The 14,253-nt window shown below is 46.2% G+C and overlaps 1 protein-coding gene and 1 long non-coding RNA gene across 2 annotated transcripts in view; one reads left to right on the top strand and one right to left on the bottom strand.

Moving 5' to 3' along the window:
• ACOXL (acyl-CoA oxidase like) overlaps positions 1–14,253 on the top strand; it is a 1,019,872-nt gene that overhangs the window by 460,834 nt on the left and 544,785 nt on the right. The window contains exon 10 of the mRNA XM_085611811.1: positions 7,790–7,824. Coding sequence (XP_085467937.1) covers positions 7,790–7,824 — 35 coding nt within the window. The remainder of the gene's footprint in view (positions 1–7,789; positions 7,825–14,253) is intronic.
• LOC146820938 (uncharacterized) lies at positions 3,792–5,320 on the bottom strand. The gene is made up of 2 exons (XR_014963073.1): positions 4,938–5,320; positions 3,792–4,226 (listed from the first exon to the last, which is right to left on the bottom strand). It is a non-coding gene; the product is annotated as an uncharacterized LOC146820938 (long non-coding RNA).

Genomic DNA, 14,253 nt, shown 5'->3' with positions numbered 1-14,253 from the left:
CCTTAAAATAGGAGTCGGCACATGATATGGTGTATTGTGGAGGGCATACAAGATCGAGGCAGAGCCATAATTTTGAAAAGAGCCGCCTTGCCCAGTAGGGTGAGTGGCAGTGTCTTCCAGTGCTGAATATCTCGTCGCAGTCTTTGTAGCGGTGGCTGGAGATTGAGCACCTGGAACTCGTCTGGGTCAGATGTCACATATATCCCAAGGTATTTAAAGATGTCTGTTACCATCTTGACCATACATCCCCGGGCAGTTTCGGAGGTGAGCCATACAGAATATAGAGCACCGACTTTTCCCATTTGATCGTGTATCTTGACACCGACCCAAACGCCCGACAGATATCCAGCAATGCGTTTAGAGATCGCGCAGGGGAAGCTATGTATACCAGAACATCATATGCGTAGAGGGAGATGCGGTCCTCCCATGCCTCCCTCCACTTTAAGCCTCGGATAACTAAGTCTCTTCTGATCCATGCAGCCAGGGGCTCCAGGACCAGCGCAAATAGGAGTGGCGACAGTGGGCAGCCCTGTCTTGTCCCTCGCCCCAAAGTAAATTCTGATGATATGTGTCCGTTGGCTACCACATGCGCAATCGGGTTTGCGTATGGGGCACGTACCCATGAGCAAAACTTAGGCCCAAACTCCAAGTTTTGGAGGACTGCGAAGAGAAATGCCCATTCCACAGAGTCAAATGCCATTTTCGCGTCAAGCGATAGGACTGCTGCGTCCTCCCGGATTGTATGCTTCTGGCCCAGAAAGCTATGAAGGCGGCGGAGGTTTAAGGTAATGTTCCTACCAGGCATAAATCCTGATTGGTCCGGGTGAACCAGTTTAGTGAGATATGGGGCTAATCTAAGTGCCAGCGCCTTGGCTAAAATCTTGGCCACCACATTGATCAGCGATATCGGCCAATACGATGCATACTCCTCTATAGGTTTCCCCTGCTTATGGATGGCTACAATGGTAGCTATACGCTGGTCCCTGGGGAGTTCACCAATAGAAAGGCTCGCTTCAGACATTCGCAACAGGTAGGGGCCAATCTTATCAGCCGTATGTTTATACAGTTCAACAGGGATGCCGTTGGGGCCACAGGCCTTGCCCGACTGTAGTTTGTAAATGGCCCCCTCCAGTTCCTCTGTTGTGAAGTCAGCCTCTAGGTCTTCAGTTTTTTTTGGGGTGAGCCCTGGCATGTGTATGTCCCTGAGGAAGTCCCGTGCTTCCTGCACTGTGGTCGTGTTTGTGGAGGTGTAGACCCGCTCGAAGTGCATGGCTAGTGCAGTCACAGTGTCTCGCGGGTTTCTGAGCATGTCCCAATTCTGTGACTTAAGTCCTGCCACCCACTTAGTCGCGCTTTCCCTCTTGTCTAACCAAGCAAGGAGTTTGCCAGCCTTATCCCCAGCCTCGTATACCCTGTGCCGAACCGCTGTTAAGCGGGTCTTAGCATCATCCCAGAGGTGTTCCTTATATTCCAGTTGTTTGGCACGTAGTTTTAGTGCATTGATATCTGTGGGATTTTCTGCGTGTTGGGCTTCTAGCTGATGCACTTCCTGTTCCAACGCTTCCATCTCTTTTTTCTTGTCTTTTCTATGTCCCTCAATTAATGAGATGGCATGTCCTCGTAGGACCGGTTTGTACACCTCCCATAGAATTAGTGTGCAGGAGACTGAGGCCTCATTTTCTGTGAAGTATTGTGTGGTCGCAAAAGGCAGACCTTTACTGATTTTGGGATTGTGGAGGAATCCCGGATATATGGGGTAAATACGGCACTGAGCGGGAACATGCAATCTATATTCGGCCATCACTGGGGAGTGGTCAGAGATTCCTCTTGCTAAGTGTGAGACCGACCCAAACCTTCCCATGTTGTCCGTTGCCGTAATAATGTAGTCTAATCGGGAAAGGCTGTTGTGCGCCCCTGAGTGAAAAGTGTATTGTCTCATGTGCGGGGTTTGGAAACGCCAAGTGCCGAGCAAACCATGTGCCTCTAGAAAATCTCGGTGACGGTGCTGTGGTCGGGCGGGTGCACGGTCCAGTGCATCATCTAACGTCATGTTGCATGCCAGATTTTTAAGATAATTACATTTATGTAAATGGGGATATGCTAAAAATCTGGCATGGATCCAGCCCTACAAGAACGATTTTGAAGAACCCTGCTCTAATTTATGATTCAGGGATATTTCAACTCTTGAATTTGTAATTATACAGGATACTAATTGTGCCAACACTCTCACTTCAATTCATATATTACATAAACATGTGAGGAGGGGGTCATATCCATACGACAGGGGTGCAAAAAAGGCATACCAAATTGAATTATCCTTTCCCCTAAAAAAAGAAGGCATTAAAGTAGAAATCCTGAGTCCGAAGGCTTATCTCAGTTCTTAGTTAACGCAGCATGGGCTTTGCCCCAGCTAATCTCATAATACTCTACATGTAAAGCTCCAAGTCATACTCTGTTTTAACCAGTTGCTTTCCCTCGTGTAACTCAGTTTTTGAAGATGCTAAAGGCCAGATTTACGAAGCATTTTATATGGCCTATTGGGCCATTTTAAATCGGTAAAATGCATTTTTCCATGTACAGAAGGCAAAATGCGACTCAGTAACTTGTTACCAAATTGCATTTTGCTTTTGCGATTCAGTATTAGGAAAGGGCGTGTTTAGGGCGTCCCTTCCTAATACCGAATAACACTGGTAGGTATGAATGTTTTGCGACTTGGAATGCAGTCACAAAACATACGCAGTTTCCTCCAACACTTCAAGTTGGTGGTAACCCATTCGCAAACTGGAAGGGGACCACAAGGGACTTTCAGGCACATGCATCAAAAAGAGAGTTTGCGAGTCCTTATTTGCGAATTTTAAGGAATCGCAAATAAAGACTCGCAAAACACGATGCAACAAAAACATTGCGAGAATATTGCGAATCGCTAAAAATCGCTAAATAAATTGCGATTTCGGCATTTGCGAACTCGCTATTAGCGATTTCGCAATTAGCGAAATCGCTAATACCGAAGTCGCTTTTTGATGCATCCTGATGACATCACAACCAGGAAGTGAGCAGCACCAGCCTCATTTCCAGTGCACAGTGTCAGGGAGAGGAGGGAGCTGGCTCTGGGAGCAGAACAGGAGTGTGACAGAGACAGAAGAAAAACTTGTGATATCAAATGGAAGCCTCACAAACAGCAGAGGAGAGCCAAACAGGCAGGAAACGCAAAATTAAATTTGCAGAAAAAGAAATTGACACCCTCATTGAGGGAGTAGTCCACAGCCATGACAAGCTGTTTGGAAAGGCATCATTGAAAGTGGCAGAGCAGGAGAAAAGGAAAATCTGGCTCCGGATCCAAAACAGGGTCAATGCCATTGGGGTGACACACCGCACCATTGAAGAACTCAAAAAACGATGGTACGACTTGCGCAGTCGGGCTAAGGTGCGCATAGCTGACCGCCTGAAGGAGGCAAAGAAGACAGGAGGGGGAACACCAACAGACACTGGGAACACTCCCATGGAGGACTTGATTGAATCCACCATCCAGCCAGAAGCTGTTGTTGGTGTGACCCAGCTGGACACGTCCGGAGCAGCAAACACATCTGAAGGTAAGATGAATGTATGTTTTCTTAGTGTTACAAAATGTAAAGGTAGAACTCGACCATAGCACAGCCCAAGTGCAGACCCTGAACATCCAGTACACAATGCATTCAGTAGGTGAGGGGCATTATGGGAGATGTAGTCAGGTCAAGCAGTTAAAATGTCAAATCTCAGAGTAACAACCCAAAAAAGCTGAATAGAGTATAAAATCATTTACAAAGGCAGAAATTTATTACTGTGCAATTAATATCACAGACATGAAATAATACAGTGTTGCACTGTTTCACCTCACAGATGCACAACGTGTAGAAGATGTGGATAGCGATTCCCCAGACATGCAGGACACCAGCGCAGGTGAACAGATGGACACACCTGTGGTGCAAATAAATCCCTCACGTCCAACAAAGTCACGCAGGGCTACTGTTCCATCCCTAGTCACCATGGAGTGTGAAGATGATGAGGCTGATGCAACACCAGGTGGCAGCCATGGCCAGACAACTTCCATCACACAAACACAACCACAGGTCCCCAGAACTAATCACAGAGCCCGGCGTAGGAGAGGAAGAGCACTCAGGACACAGCAGGAGGAGCAACCAAGTGATGTCTGGGGTGGTCTTGAGGGACAGATGCTCCGTATGCAGCGCCTGCAGACAAAAAACACACGATTAGTACAATTGCAAGTTGGCAAGATGGCTAGCAACATAGCAGTACTGTCAGAAAGTGTGCAGCAACTGAGCAAGGTGATGCATGAGGGAAATGTATCCCAGAAGAGACAGCATCGTCAACTAATGCTGCAATTGAAAATGTTTGCTAAATCAAACAATAGATTGGCCACGACAACTGCACTGCTGGCACGTAGGTCTGTGACCATGCAAACTGAAATGTGCCATTGGAGCGGCGATGTGGCTAAAGCACTGGACCAGGTCACAAATGCAGTTGATTTGCTAAATGCTTCCACAATTGCGGCCAACAATTCCACGCCCGAAGAGGGTAGTGAGGGTGGCTCAAGCCTAAGTAGTGTGGCAGTTCCAGTCCGCACTGCAGGAAGACGCAACACACGCAGCAGTACCCCCGCCGCTTCCAACATAACGGATGACAATGCTGGGTCTGACAGGCGTCTGGGTGTTCGTGGGAAAAAGCGCTAGACTGGCATGTACAAGTGCATTCCACTATGGTGACGTAACCATTTATTTGGATTTGACTTTTCACAGAGTGACAAGTGAATTGACATTTGCAAACCACTTATGTCCATTGCACTGGTCAGATTACAAGTGTGCTTGAACACTCATGGCAATTTTATTTAATTAAAGAATACTCTGATAGCAATAGTCAGTTTCTGTGTCATCATTACTCACCTCAGAAATAATTTTGTGTGATGTCAAATCTTCTCCTACGCCCTTCTGCTGCGCCTGCCCCTTGTGCTGCATGGTGTTGTGGCACTTGCTGGTTCCCATCCTCCGAATCGCTGTCAGACACCTCGATGTCCATTCCTCCCCTTGTCGCTATGTTGTGCAGCATGGCACATGCCGCTACTATCTTGCAGCATTGTTCAGGGTTGTACTTCAGTGCTCCACCGGTCTTATGTAGACATCTGAATCGGCTCTTCAACAGCCCAAATGTGCGCTCTATGATGTTCCTTGTCGAAATATGTGCTGCATTGTACCTCTGTTGATTGGCAGTTGTGGGATTGAGGTAAGGCGTCATTAGGTAATTACGCAAGGCGTATGCGCTGTCACCTACATGTAATGGAGCAAAGAGTCAGTGGCAGCTTCACATTGACATACGTACAATGACAGTGATAAACTATAACACATATTTACCAAGCAGATGTCCCTCTCCAAATTCTCCCCTGACAAGACGGGTGTGTATGCCACTTTGCCTGAAGATATAAGAGTCATGTGCACTCCCTGGAAATTGCGCAACAATGTCAGTGATAATGTTTTTGGCATTGCAAACAACCTGAATATTGAGGGAATGGTAAGATTTCCTATTTCTATATATATATTCCTGTGTTGCAGGGGGACATATTGCAACGTGGGTGCAATCAATACAACCCAAAACATGTGGGAAACGAGCTATCTGGTAGAACTCCTGTTTGGTTTTTGCAAGGTCAAGCGCGGTGGTAGGGAACTTGATATGAGACCCGATCACGGCCATCATGGCATCAAGGAATGCTTTCAATATTCTTGAAAGTGCGCTTTGTGACACACCTCCCGCAACAGCAATGACCCCCTGAAAACTGCCTGACGCCAGAAGGTGTAGGCAACATAGGACCTGCACATGCGTTGGGATGGCATTGGTCCTACGTGTCTGTCGTTGCATTATGGGGTCCAATTCATTGATTAGGTCATGGATCATTGCTGCATTGAGCCTATACTTGTCGTATATCTCATCCTCTTGCTGGCCTAGCAAAGTTATGCGGACTCTGAAGATGCGCTCATTCATTCGCCTCCGTCTCTGTGCGGCAGCCTGCAGCCTCATCCTCCTCGCCATCAGGTAAATCCCTGCCATTGTGAACAGTGCTGGCTCATTCTGGGTGTGTTTAAATGGGTTTCAGTTGGTTTTCACCTGTCTGTGATTTGCACTCATGATTACCACCTGGTTGTGATCCTTCTTATTTAGCGATCGCTAATTTGCGATTTTCATGGAAATCGCTATTTGCGATTTGTCATGCATACATTTTGCGATTCGTTGTTTGCGATTCGGTAATTGGGACACGCTAATACCGATTCGCTATTTGATTCGCAGAATGTTTTGCGATTCCTTATATTTGCGAAAAAATGGATTTTCGCAAATATACAGTTGATGCATTTCAACACTGACTTTTGCGATCGCAAACGGCCTATTTTTGCGATTCGCACCCTTTGCGATCGCAAAAAGGTTTGATGCATGTGCCTGTTTGTGAATGTAGACACCGACATTTTTTAAGAGAAAACAATGGTCCCACAGACCACTGCCTGTTCTTAAAAAATGAAAATGTAGCTTTTCATTTTTCTTTTTGAAATGCATCCTATTTTCCATTAAGGAAAACGGGCTGCATTACAAAACACAATTGCTTTATTTAAAAAGCAATCATAGACATGGTTGTCTGCGAACCCCAGCAGGCCACCATCCCTGTGATTATAGCCATTCACAATAAGTCGCAAATTGCAACTTGCCTCTATTCACCTAATACTATAGCCTGGTGTTCCTCAGACAGCACACATGCTTCATTTTTGCCCTGTTGCAAAATGAAAAGCAGACTGGAGCAAATTTTTGCTTCATCACCAAAGACAAAAGCAGCAACAGAGGTACAAATGCCTTTCGTGTTTTTTGGCACTCGGGAAAGTTGACTGGTTATGTCTCTCTCCTTAAAACATGTTGTAACAGCTCCTGTGATATCCCCGCCTACTTTATTAAATACTAGTCATAGAATAAACACCCCACTTGGCCACCCTTGGCAGGCCTCGCGGCGCTTTCGAAAAGTTTTTTTTTCTTTGTAGTTACCTGTCTCCATTATATTTCTGTCTATATGTGGGTCTGTGAACCCTGGGACTGCACGACCAGAAGGTTTAAGGCTGTATGTATTTACAGGGGCTGATTCACAAAAGCATTTAAGAGTATGGTTAGTACTACAGGAGTACTCTTTTAAGTACTCTACCATCACCCTATTAGTAAAAGTTCAAAGATGGCACAGTCATTTCTATTTGTACAAATGTATATGAATATTCCCTTTTAGATGTTTTGGTGCTAATCCACAAAGGCATGTAAGTGTACATAAAAGACTACTTACAGGAGCACTTCTTTACATACTTCACAATGCCTCTGTAACTAAGCCCCAGTATGTGCAAGTGATGTAAGCCAGTATTTCCTGGTGTTATGATGCAAAATATTTACTGAGGTTTTTAAGTGCAAACATAAAATGTTCCCACGCACAGGCAGATACCTACTTTCCACAGCTGCGATGAGTCATTTTTGTTTTGTATTTAAATTCGGGTAAAACCCCGAGTGTACCACTCCTCGAATGGCAACCATGTTTTGGAATGTAACCGTAGAAACATTGCCCTTTTGTATTTTAAAGTAAAATGCACTCTTTCCTACAGTGTGAATAATTGCGGAAGACGTTCAGTCTGTCACCTACGTCATAGGCTGCATTCTTAGCCACTTTGCTATGTTTTATGCTCTAGCACCCTTGAGTGATCCCAAACACGCTTCTTTTTTCTTGCAGCTGGGGTTGACGATATCCATTCGATATAGCCACAGGTAAGCATTATTTAACCAGTTCCACTTTCTAATTAAAGTTGTTTGTTGTGCTCACTATACTTCTGTACTTCTATTCTATTTCTGGTACTATTGTGGTTTTAAATTAGAGCAACATGTTGTGAATCGGCAACATGGTGTTTGATGCTGAATTGTCACCACTGGAGGTCGCTGTCGACGCATGGAAGATGTACAAGAGGTTCGCTTTCCTTTCAATTGGTACTACTAATGTTTCTGTGTTTGTTGTAACACACATTGGTAGTAGTCCTGATTTCAGATGCACGGACTCAATTTCTTGTTATGTTTTTTATATGCTGTTATTTTGTGTTGGCTGAATTATCTTTTTTTTCTATATATGCAACGACATTTTGATAACTATTGCCCACTGGAAGCCCTGCGTTCATTTGCGACCCTTCTGCAGTGGCGGCTGGTGACATTTGAAAGTGGCAGGGCGTATAAATCACTGGCAGCTCAATGTGGTGAGCGAGCACAGCAAGCAAGCTCAACCCTATAAGGAGGGTTCCGGGGGGGTCCTCCCTTGAGAATATTTTGATAAAAGAGTGCATTTTCAAGCACATTTCAAAAAGCAAGAATGTTATTAAACTATTCTATATATTCGCACCTTTCATCTTCTCCCTTATTATCTTTCATTCTTTCTGTCCTACTCCTACTCCAGCGCGCGCGCTGTACAGGAGCATCCCACAAACAGGCATGCGTGCTTAGGAGACAAGGGGTACACACGTTGTTCCCTTGAAGTATATGCATGGGACCGACCTGGCAGGTTGTCGTGGTAATGTGGCAGTAAATGTGCCGGAATCCTCGCCGAGCATGATTAGATGTAAAGTATTGGTTGCTTGTCACAGTAACTTTCGATGTATGTGCTGCTTTCGGCTGAAAATATTACAACATGTGCTGCTTTCGGCTAGAAATATTGCAACGAGTGCTGACAGTTCTAAAATAAACAACTAAGCATAACACACACAAAGCAACATAACACCACAAATCAAATATAACGTGGTGCAAAAATAAATACACACTCGGAACAGAACGGAACACAAAAATTCGGTAGTACAATTAGACAAAATCACATTGCAGCACAAAAAGACAGCTGCACAAGAAAAAACAGAACACATCACCGCAAAACAAAATGCCACATAGTAAATGTGCACAAACGTTATTGTCACATTATAAATTCCTGAAGCCTGTTTCCTTTAGTACTTTGGTAAAACTGAGTGTTTAAACCAAGCACTACCTTGATAGCATCAGACAAAAATGTTTTGTGATCGGTCCCAGATCTTAATAGTGACTTTCTTAAGTTAACTTATTTTTTTAACCTCTTCAATGCCCGTGACGAGCTGGTCTCGTCATGGGCCGCGGTTGCGCTGTGCCCATGACGAGACCAGCTCGTCACAAACCCCGCCCGCTAATGAAACGGCCGGCACAGGGCGGGGAAAGGGGCGGGCACTGAAGGGGTTAACATATTTTTAGATCCACACCCCTTGAAGAAGGCACTGAGCACTCGCTTTGAAAGCACACATGGCCAGCCGCCACACCCCATGTCCGTTTACGTATATGTGATCAAAGTATGACTTTCCAAAGCATTTTACATAAAACAATACTTTGCTCAGGGAGGCAGGCAGTATGTAAAGAGAGACCACTCTCCCGCCCAGTACCGAGGTGAGCAAAGACAGGGGGAGACCCTATAAAACACTCTCCCGCCCGGTACCGAGAGACGGTGTGAGCTTAGACAGGGAAGACACCCGGGGAAACACTCTCCTGCCCGGTACCGAGAGCCAGAGGGAGATCGGAGGACTGACTCTTAGACTGTACAAGACCGAAGAAGGGTATAAATGAGGGAGACCTCTGACTCGGGGAAAATAAACTTACTCACCAATAGAATTGTTTTAAACAAGGTAGCACAGCTTCGGGGAATTTATACATCACTCGTACTGCACCAGCCGCCGGTGGGTGGGTGTTCCCTTTTTCATTACTGCCAGATCTCGAGGCTCGCAATATGTGCAGGGGGGGTCGCGTGAGGCGGGGGGGGGTCGCGGGGGGAGGGTGGGGTTAAAAATACAGTTAATAAAAAAAACGGGAACACTTACCTGACCGCCGGGTCCGCGCCGCATCTGCTATGTGTTCCTGTGCCGGGGTCCGCCGCCGCTTTGGCGTCTTCGCGTCATCCAGTCAAGGGAGGAGGCGGGATCTTAGAACTAGAAGAATGTTCTGTGAGCTGAGCTACGTGACTACGTCAGATCAGGGCGAGCCGAAAATCCGACCGAAGTCCTGGAAAACCAGCTGCTTCAGGTAGCGCCTGCTTGCCCTCACCACTGCCTCACAGACACACTCTGCACATGCGTGACTTGGGCGATATTGAAGTCGAACGAACGTCCACCACACGTCATGCGCAGGGTGTGTGTGTGTTTGTACAACAAGGCTGGGCTGCACTGCAGTGCTAAGTACACTGTTTCAAGGTGTCTGACTGTCTTAGTGTCTTGTCTTCCTCCGCTCCGACCCCGATCCTCGTCGTCCGGAGGCTGGTGGGGCAACGCCCCATTCGCCCCTATGCACCATCCGCCCCTGCCCTTCTGTAGTTAACAGACAGAGTTATTGTCTGCAAATTTGTGCACTTACGTATAATAATATTTTTAAACATGGTGTTGATGTTTCTAATACGGATCTGTGCCTTATTTTAAAGGGTGAAAGCAATTTGTACCTGAACTAAGCATGCACTAGATTCGCACTCGTGTGGTGATTTATCGTGTTTATGACTAACAGTGTCTTTGTGGAGTAGTGTTGGTGTCGTGATAAAGTTGCATAGCACCGAGTGTAATGGTGATTGCACATTAACATTAGGGGTGGGCGGAATTTGCGAAATTCACTTTCGTAAATCATCGTGAAAATGTTAAAAATCTCCACAAACACGCGGAAATATCGCGAAGATGCAGAATTTTTTCCCCCGCCCGTTCGCTGTATTTTCTGCGTGGTCGCGGCTTTCCAACTTACCCATGCGGTTGCTCGCGGGCGCGGCCATCTTGTTTTCACTTGTCTCGCGGTGCATGATCGCGAGAAGAAAGACGTTATCGCGCGACGAATGACGTTACTGCGGGCGCGAACTGTCGCGAGACAGCGCAAATGGCTACCAACAATCCAACATCTCGTGGAGAACGCGACCAGATCGGGAAAACTTGTCGGCGAACGCGGGGATTCATGTAAGGCTATCGCGCGCGCGCGCACGCGAGAATGTATTATTTTACAGCGCGAGCAAGCAAAACATTTCTGGTAAAATGCGGATTGCGTAAATTTTGACATTTTCGCGCTCTCCGCGGAACGCGAAAATGTCAAATTATCGCAATTTCCGGGAGCGGAACGGAATTTTAGCCCAGGCCTAATTAACATAGCGTAATTCCAGCGAGGCCGCGTACCAGTCCTCTATAAACCTAAACGTACCCCAGCAAATGCTCAACTGTATGCTGTAATGGTTTAGATGATGTCCTCTTACATTATGTATACTAATGGACGAAGCCATGTACTTCGTGGACCTGAAAAATCCCTGGGCATCCTTTTCGAGTAGAGGTTTGCCCTCTTGCTTTTCAGCAGTGAGGCTTTGCAGCTGACAGTTTCAGAACATACAGCACCTTTGGCCTTGATTTAGCTCACAAGGAAGAGACTGAGGTCTTTAGTGGTACTAACAAAACACACAGACATACGCTTAAAGCACCTCAAATGAGTGTTCTTCTACCATTCCATGATATACTCTGACGTACTCCGTGACGCCTTTGTGTTCGTCAGGGGCCCACCTGCCACAAATCAGACTAATCTGCAGAAGGAGAGCCAGTACTTTGATAACTTAGCAATACAATAACCTGTTACTAAGGGGCCGATTCCGATCCGGGTCGGAAAACACTCCGACCGAGTCAGATCCGGAGTGTTTTCCGACCGAGCCGGACCCCTACAGTCCGACCGAGCGAGTACGATGCGCACGTATGCTGTCGGACTCGGTTCGGTCGCACTCCCATGGAAACCAATGGGAGACAGTTATACGACGCGACATGCGCTCCCATTGACTGAATGGGTACGTCTCGAACAAGTGCACCCCCTACAGTGGGTACGTGTCGGTGCCATCCGCGCAGTACATGCCTGTGTGGGGGAGTCCCATGTGTCCCCCCTGTGTGCGAGTCGTACGGCTGCGGGTGTCGGGGGGTCCGACGCGGACCCCCGAAGTCCGACTCCGGGAGCTTTTGCGAGCCGGACACTCCGGCTCGCACAGGCTGTCCGACGCGTGCATCGTACTGGCTCAGTCGTGAATCGCATCCATTGCACGACACGGTTAGCTTACGACTGAGACGTACGGAGCAGTTCGGACCTAGAAACGACTCAGTAGTGCATTGCATGTAGCTCGCATCGTACTGGCTCACTCGTACAGCTGTACGAGTCGGCGGAAAACACGCGTACGGCTCGAAGTTTTTCTGGCCGGATCGCGTTCGGTGCCCTTCTGACCCGAAGAGACTACAAGTCTGCCATTACTAGGGTACACAGATGTATATCTTTAACCCAGCAAAGCCGGTATCTAGTGTACAAACGTCCAAACATATTGATTTGGTCACTTGAGACATTGGCACGGAAGTCTTTGCCTTTCCTACACTTAACATCACTTTAGAAAAGCAAAAGAAAAAGGAAACAGAACCTCATAATGTGCCTCTTGTTGAAATCATAATATAACGAGAATTTGTAAAGAGCATATTCACCCACAGGCATCTTGGCATTGAATAACAGATGTTTATTGTTATGCAACTCAGTGGAGGACAGTGTCTGATCCTTCTGGAGTGTCAAGACCTCTTTGACAAGTGTTGTTGGTTTACATATACCATTTGGGGCATACTTAAAAAGAGTGAAACAGAGTTCCTAAACAGTTTGTCTGTATATCAATTGTATTGTTGCTAGAAGCTCAGGTTTGTTCTACCAGGCTTCTGTATCTGAGTTTGTTGAGTATACATGGACTGCCTAAAACTATATTTTAGTGTTAGATGTAAGAGGACACTAGGGTTACTATACTACACTCACCACACACTTCCAGCCCTCGGGGCCCAAGTTTGGTGTGGTTGAAGACTTTAGCCATTTTGAAAATGCCCAAAGTGGTTAGGGATAGCCCCGAGAGCCCATTGGTTAGCGCAATCCGCTGGGATCATTCCCACCCACCAGCTTCTGCCACCATTAATGTTGCATCTCCCAGCACCCATTTCAAAACACCTCTGGGCCTGTGGATGATCAGTAGAGGACTGTATGTGCTGTCTACGATCTGAGTAGCGCCTTGAAGATGGACCTCCTCTCCCTCTTGTACTCAGGACAAAGAAATATACTCCAAGGGTCATAAGGCTGTCCTCCTGTTAAAGCTAAAGAGACACAAAAAGCTACAAGAGACCTTTTCCTGCAACTGCCCAGCTGAGCACTGGCAACTGGACCTGAACTGAACCCTGCAGTTGGCTTCTGTCCGCCAACCTGAGCATCTCTCAGTGCCTCCTCTGAGGTCCTGGTGGACTTTAGGAGTGTACTCCTGTTGTGGATTGGGACTTACAGGACTTAAGTCAGAAGGTAAGATCTTTGACTAGGATGAACCTGGTTAATGTAGGCGACCGATGCTCCATTTTGATCTTCATCAAATTGCATCTAGGTCCGGTTATACAGTGGCCATTGACTTTTTGTTGGTACTTTGTGCTTCTTGGGGTTATTTCTACTTAAAGCTGTAAGAATTCATATCCTCTATTGAATTTATGGCAGTTTTTGTCATTTTGCCTATTAAATGTTATTCTATTTATTTTTTTATTGTTCTGAATTTCGACTTTATTACTGCTTTAATATTGCATAAATACTTTACACATAGCTTCGAAGTTAAACCTGTCGGTTTTGTCCGATAGCTACTAGAAAGCTGAGCTCAAGTTAATTTAGTGTTTTTTTGGAGTACCCTGACAAAGATTGCGATTATTACTTGAGATGGGTACTTACCTCCCTGAGCTTATAAACAAAGTTCTTACATGCCTAAACTCGAGATGATATTGGACCTACATTTGGCGCATATGGACCAACAGAACTGTCTGCACCTTCTGATCCTGAGTCAAACCTACTACCCCACAGCACCATGGATGTCGAACATACATCTTCACACTGTAGGATATCAATGGCCTCATCCTTCTTGATAGCAAATATATATATTCCTAGGCACTGGAGAACTGACACAGTACTCTTTTAAAACAAATGAGAGCAGAAGCGGCCCGTGCAGGTAAGAGCAGTGGGGCGGGGTGAGGAGGGAGTCGACTGATGACAACGAGGGGAATTAAATAAAAAAAACAGGAAACTACTTACCTTGCACTCTCTCGGCAATGTGGCAAGCGCAAGTACGTGGTTTTCTTTTATTAATGTAATTTTTCCTTGTCC

The sequence above is a fragment of the Triturus cristatus genome, chromosome 6 (assembly GCF_964204655.1).
Source record: "Triturus cristatus chromosome 6, aTriCri1.1, whole genome shotgun sequence".
Taxonomy (NCBI): domain Eukaryota; kingdom Metazoa; phylum Chordata; class Amphibia; order Caudata; family Salamandridae; genus Triturus; species Triturus cristatus.
Note: the sequence above shows the minus strand (reverse complement) of the source record. Positions and strands in the feature narration are given on the sequence as shown.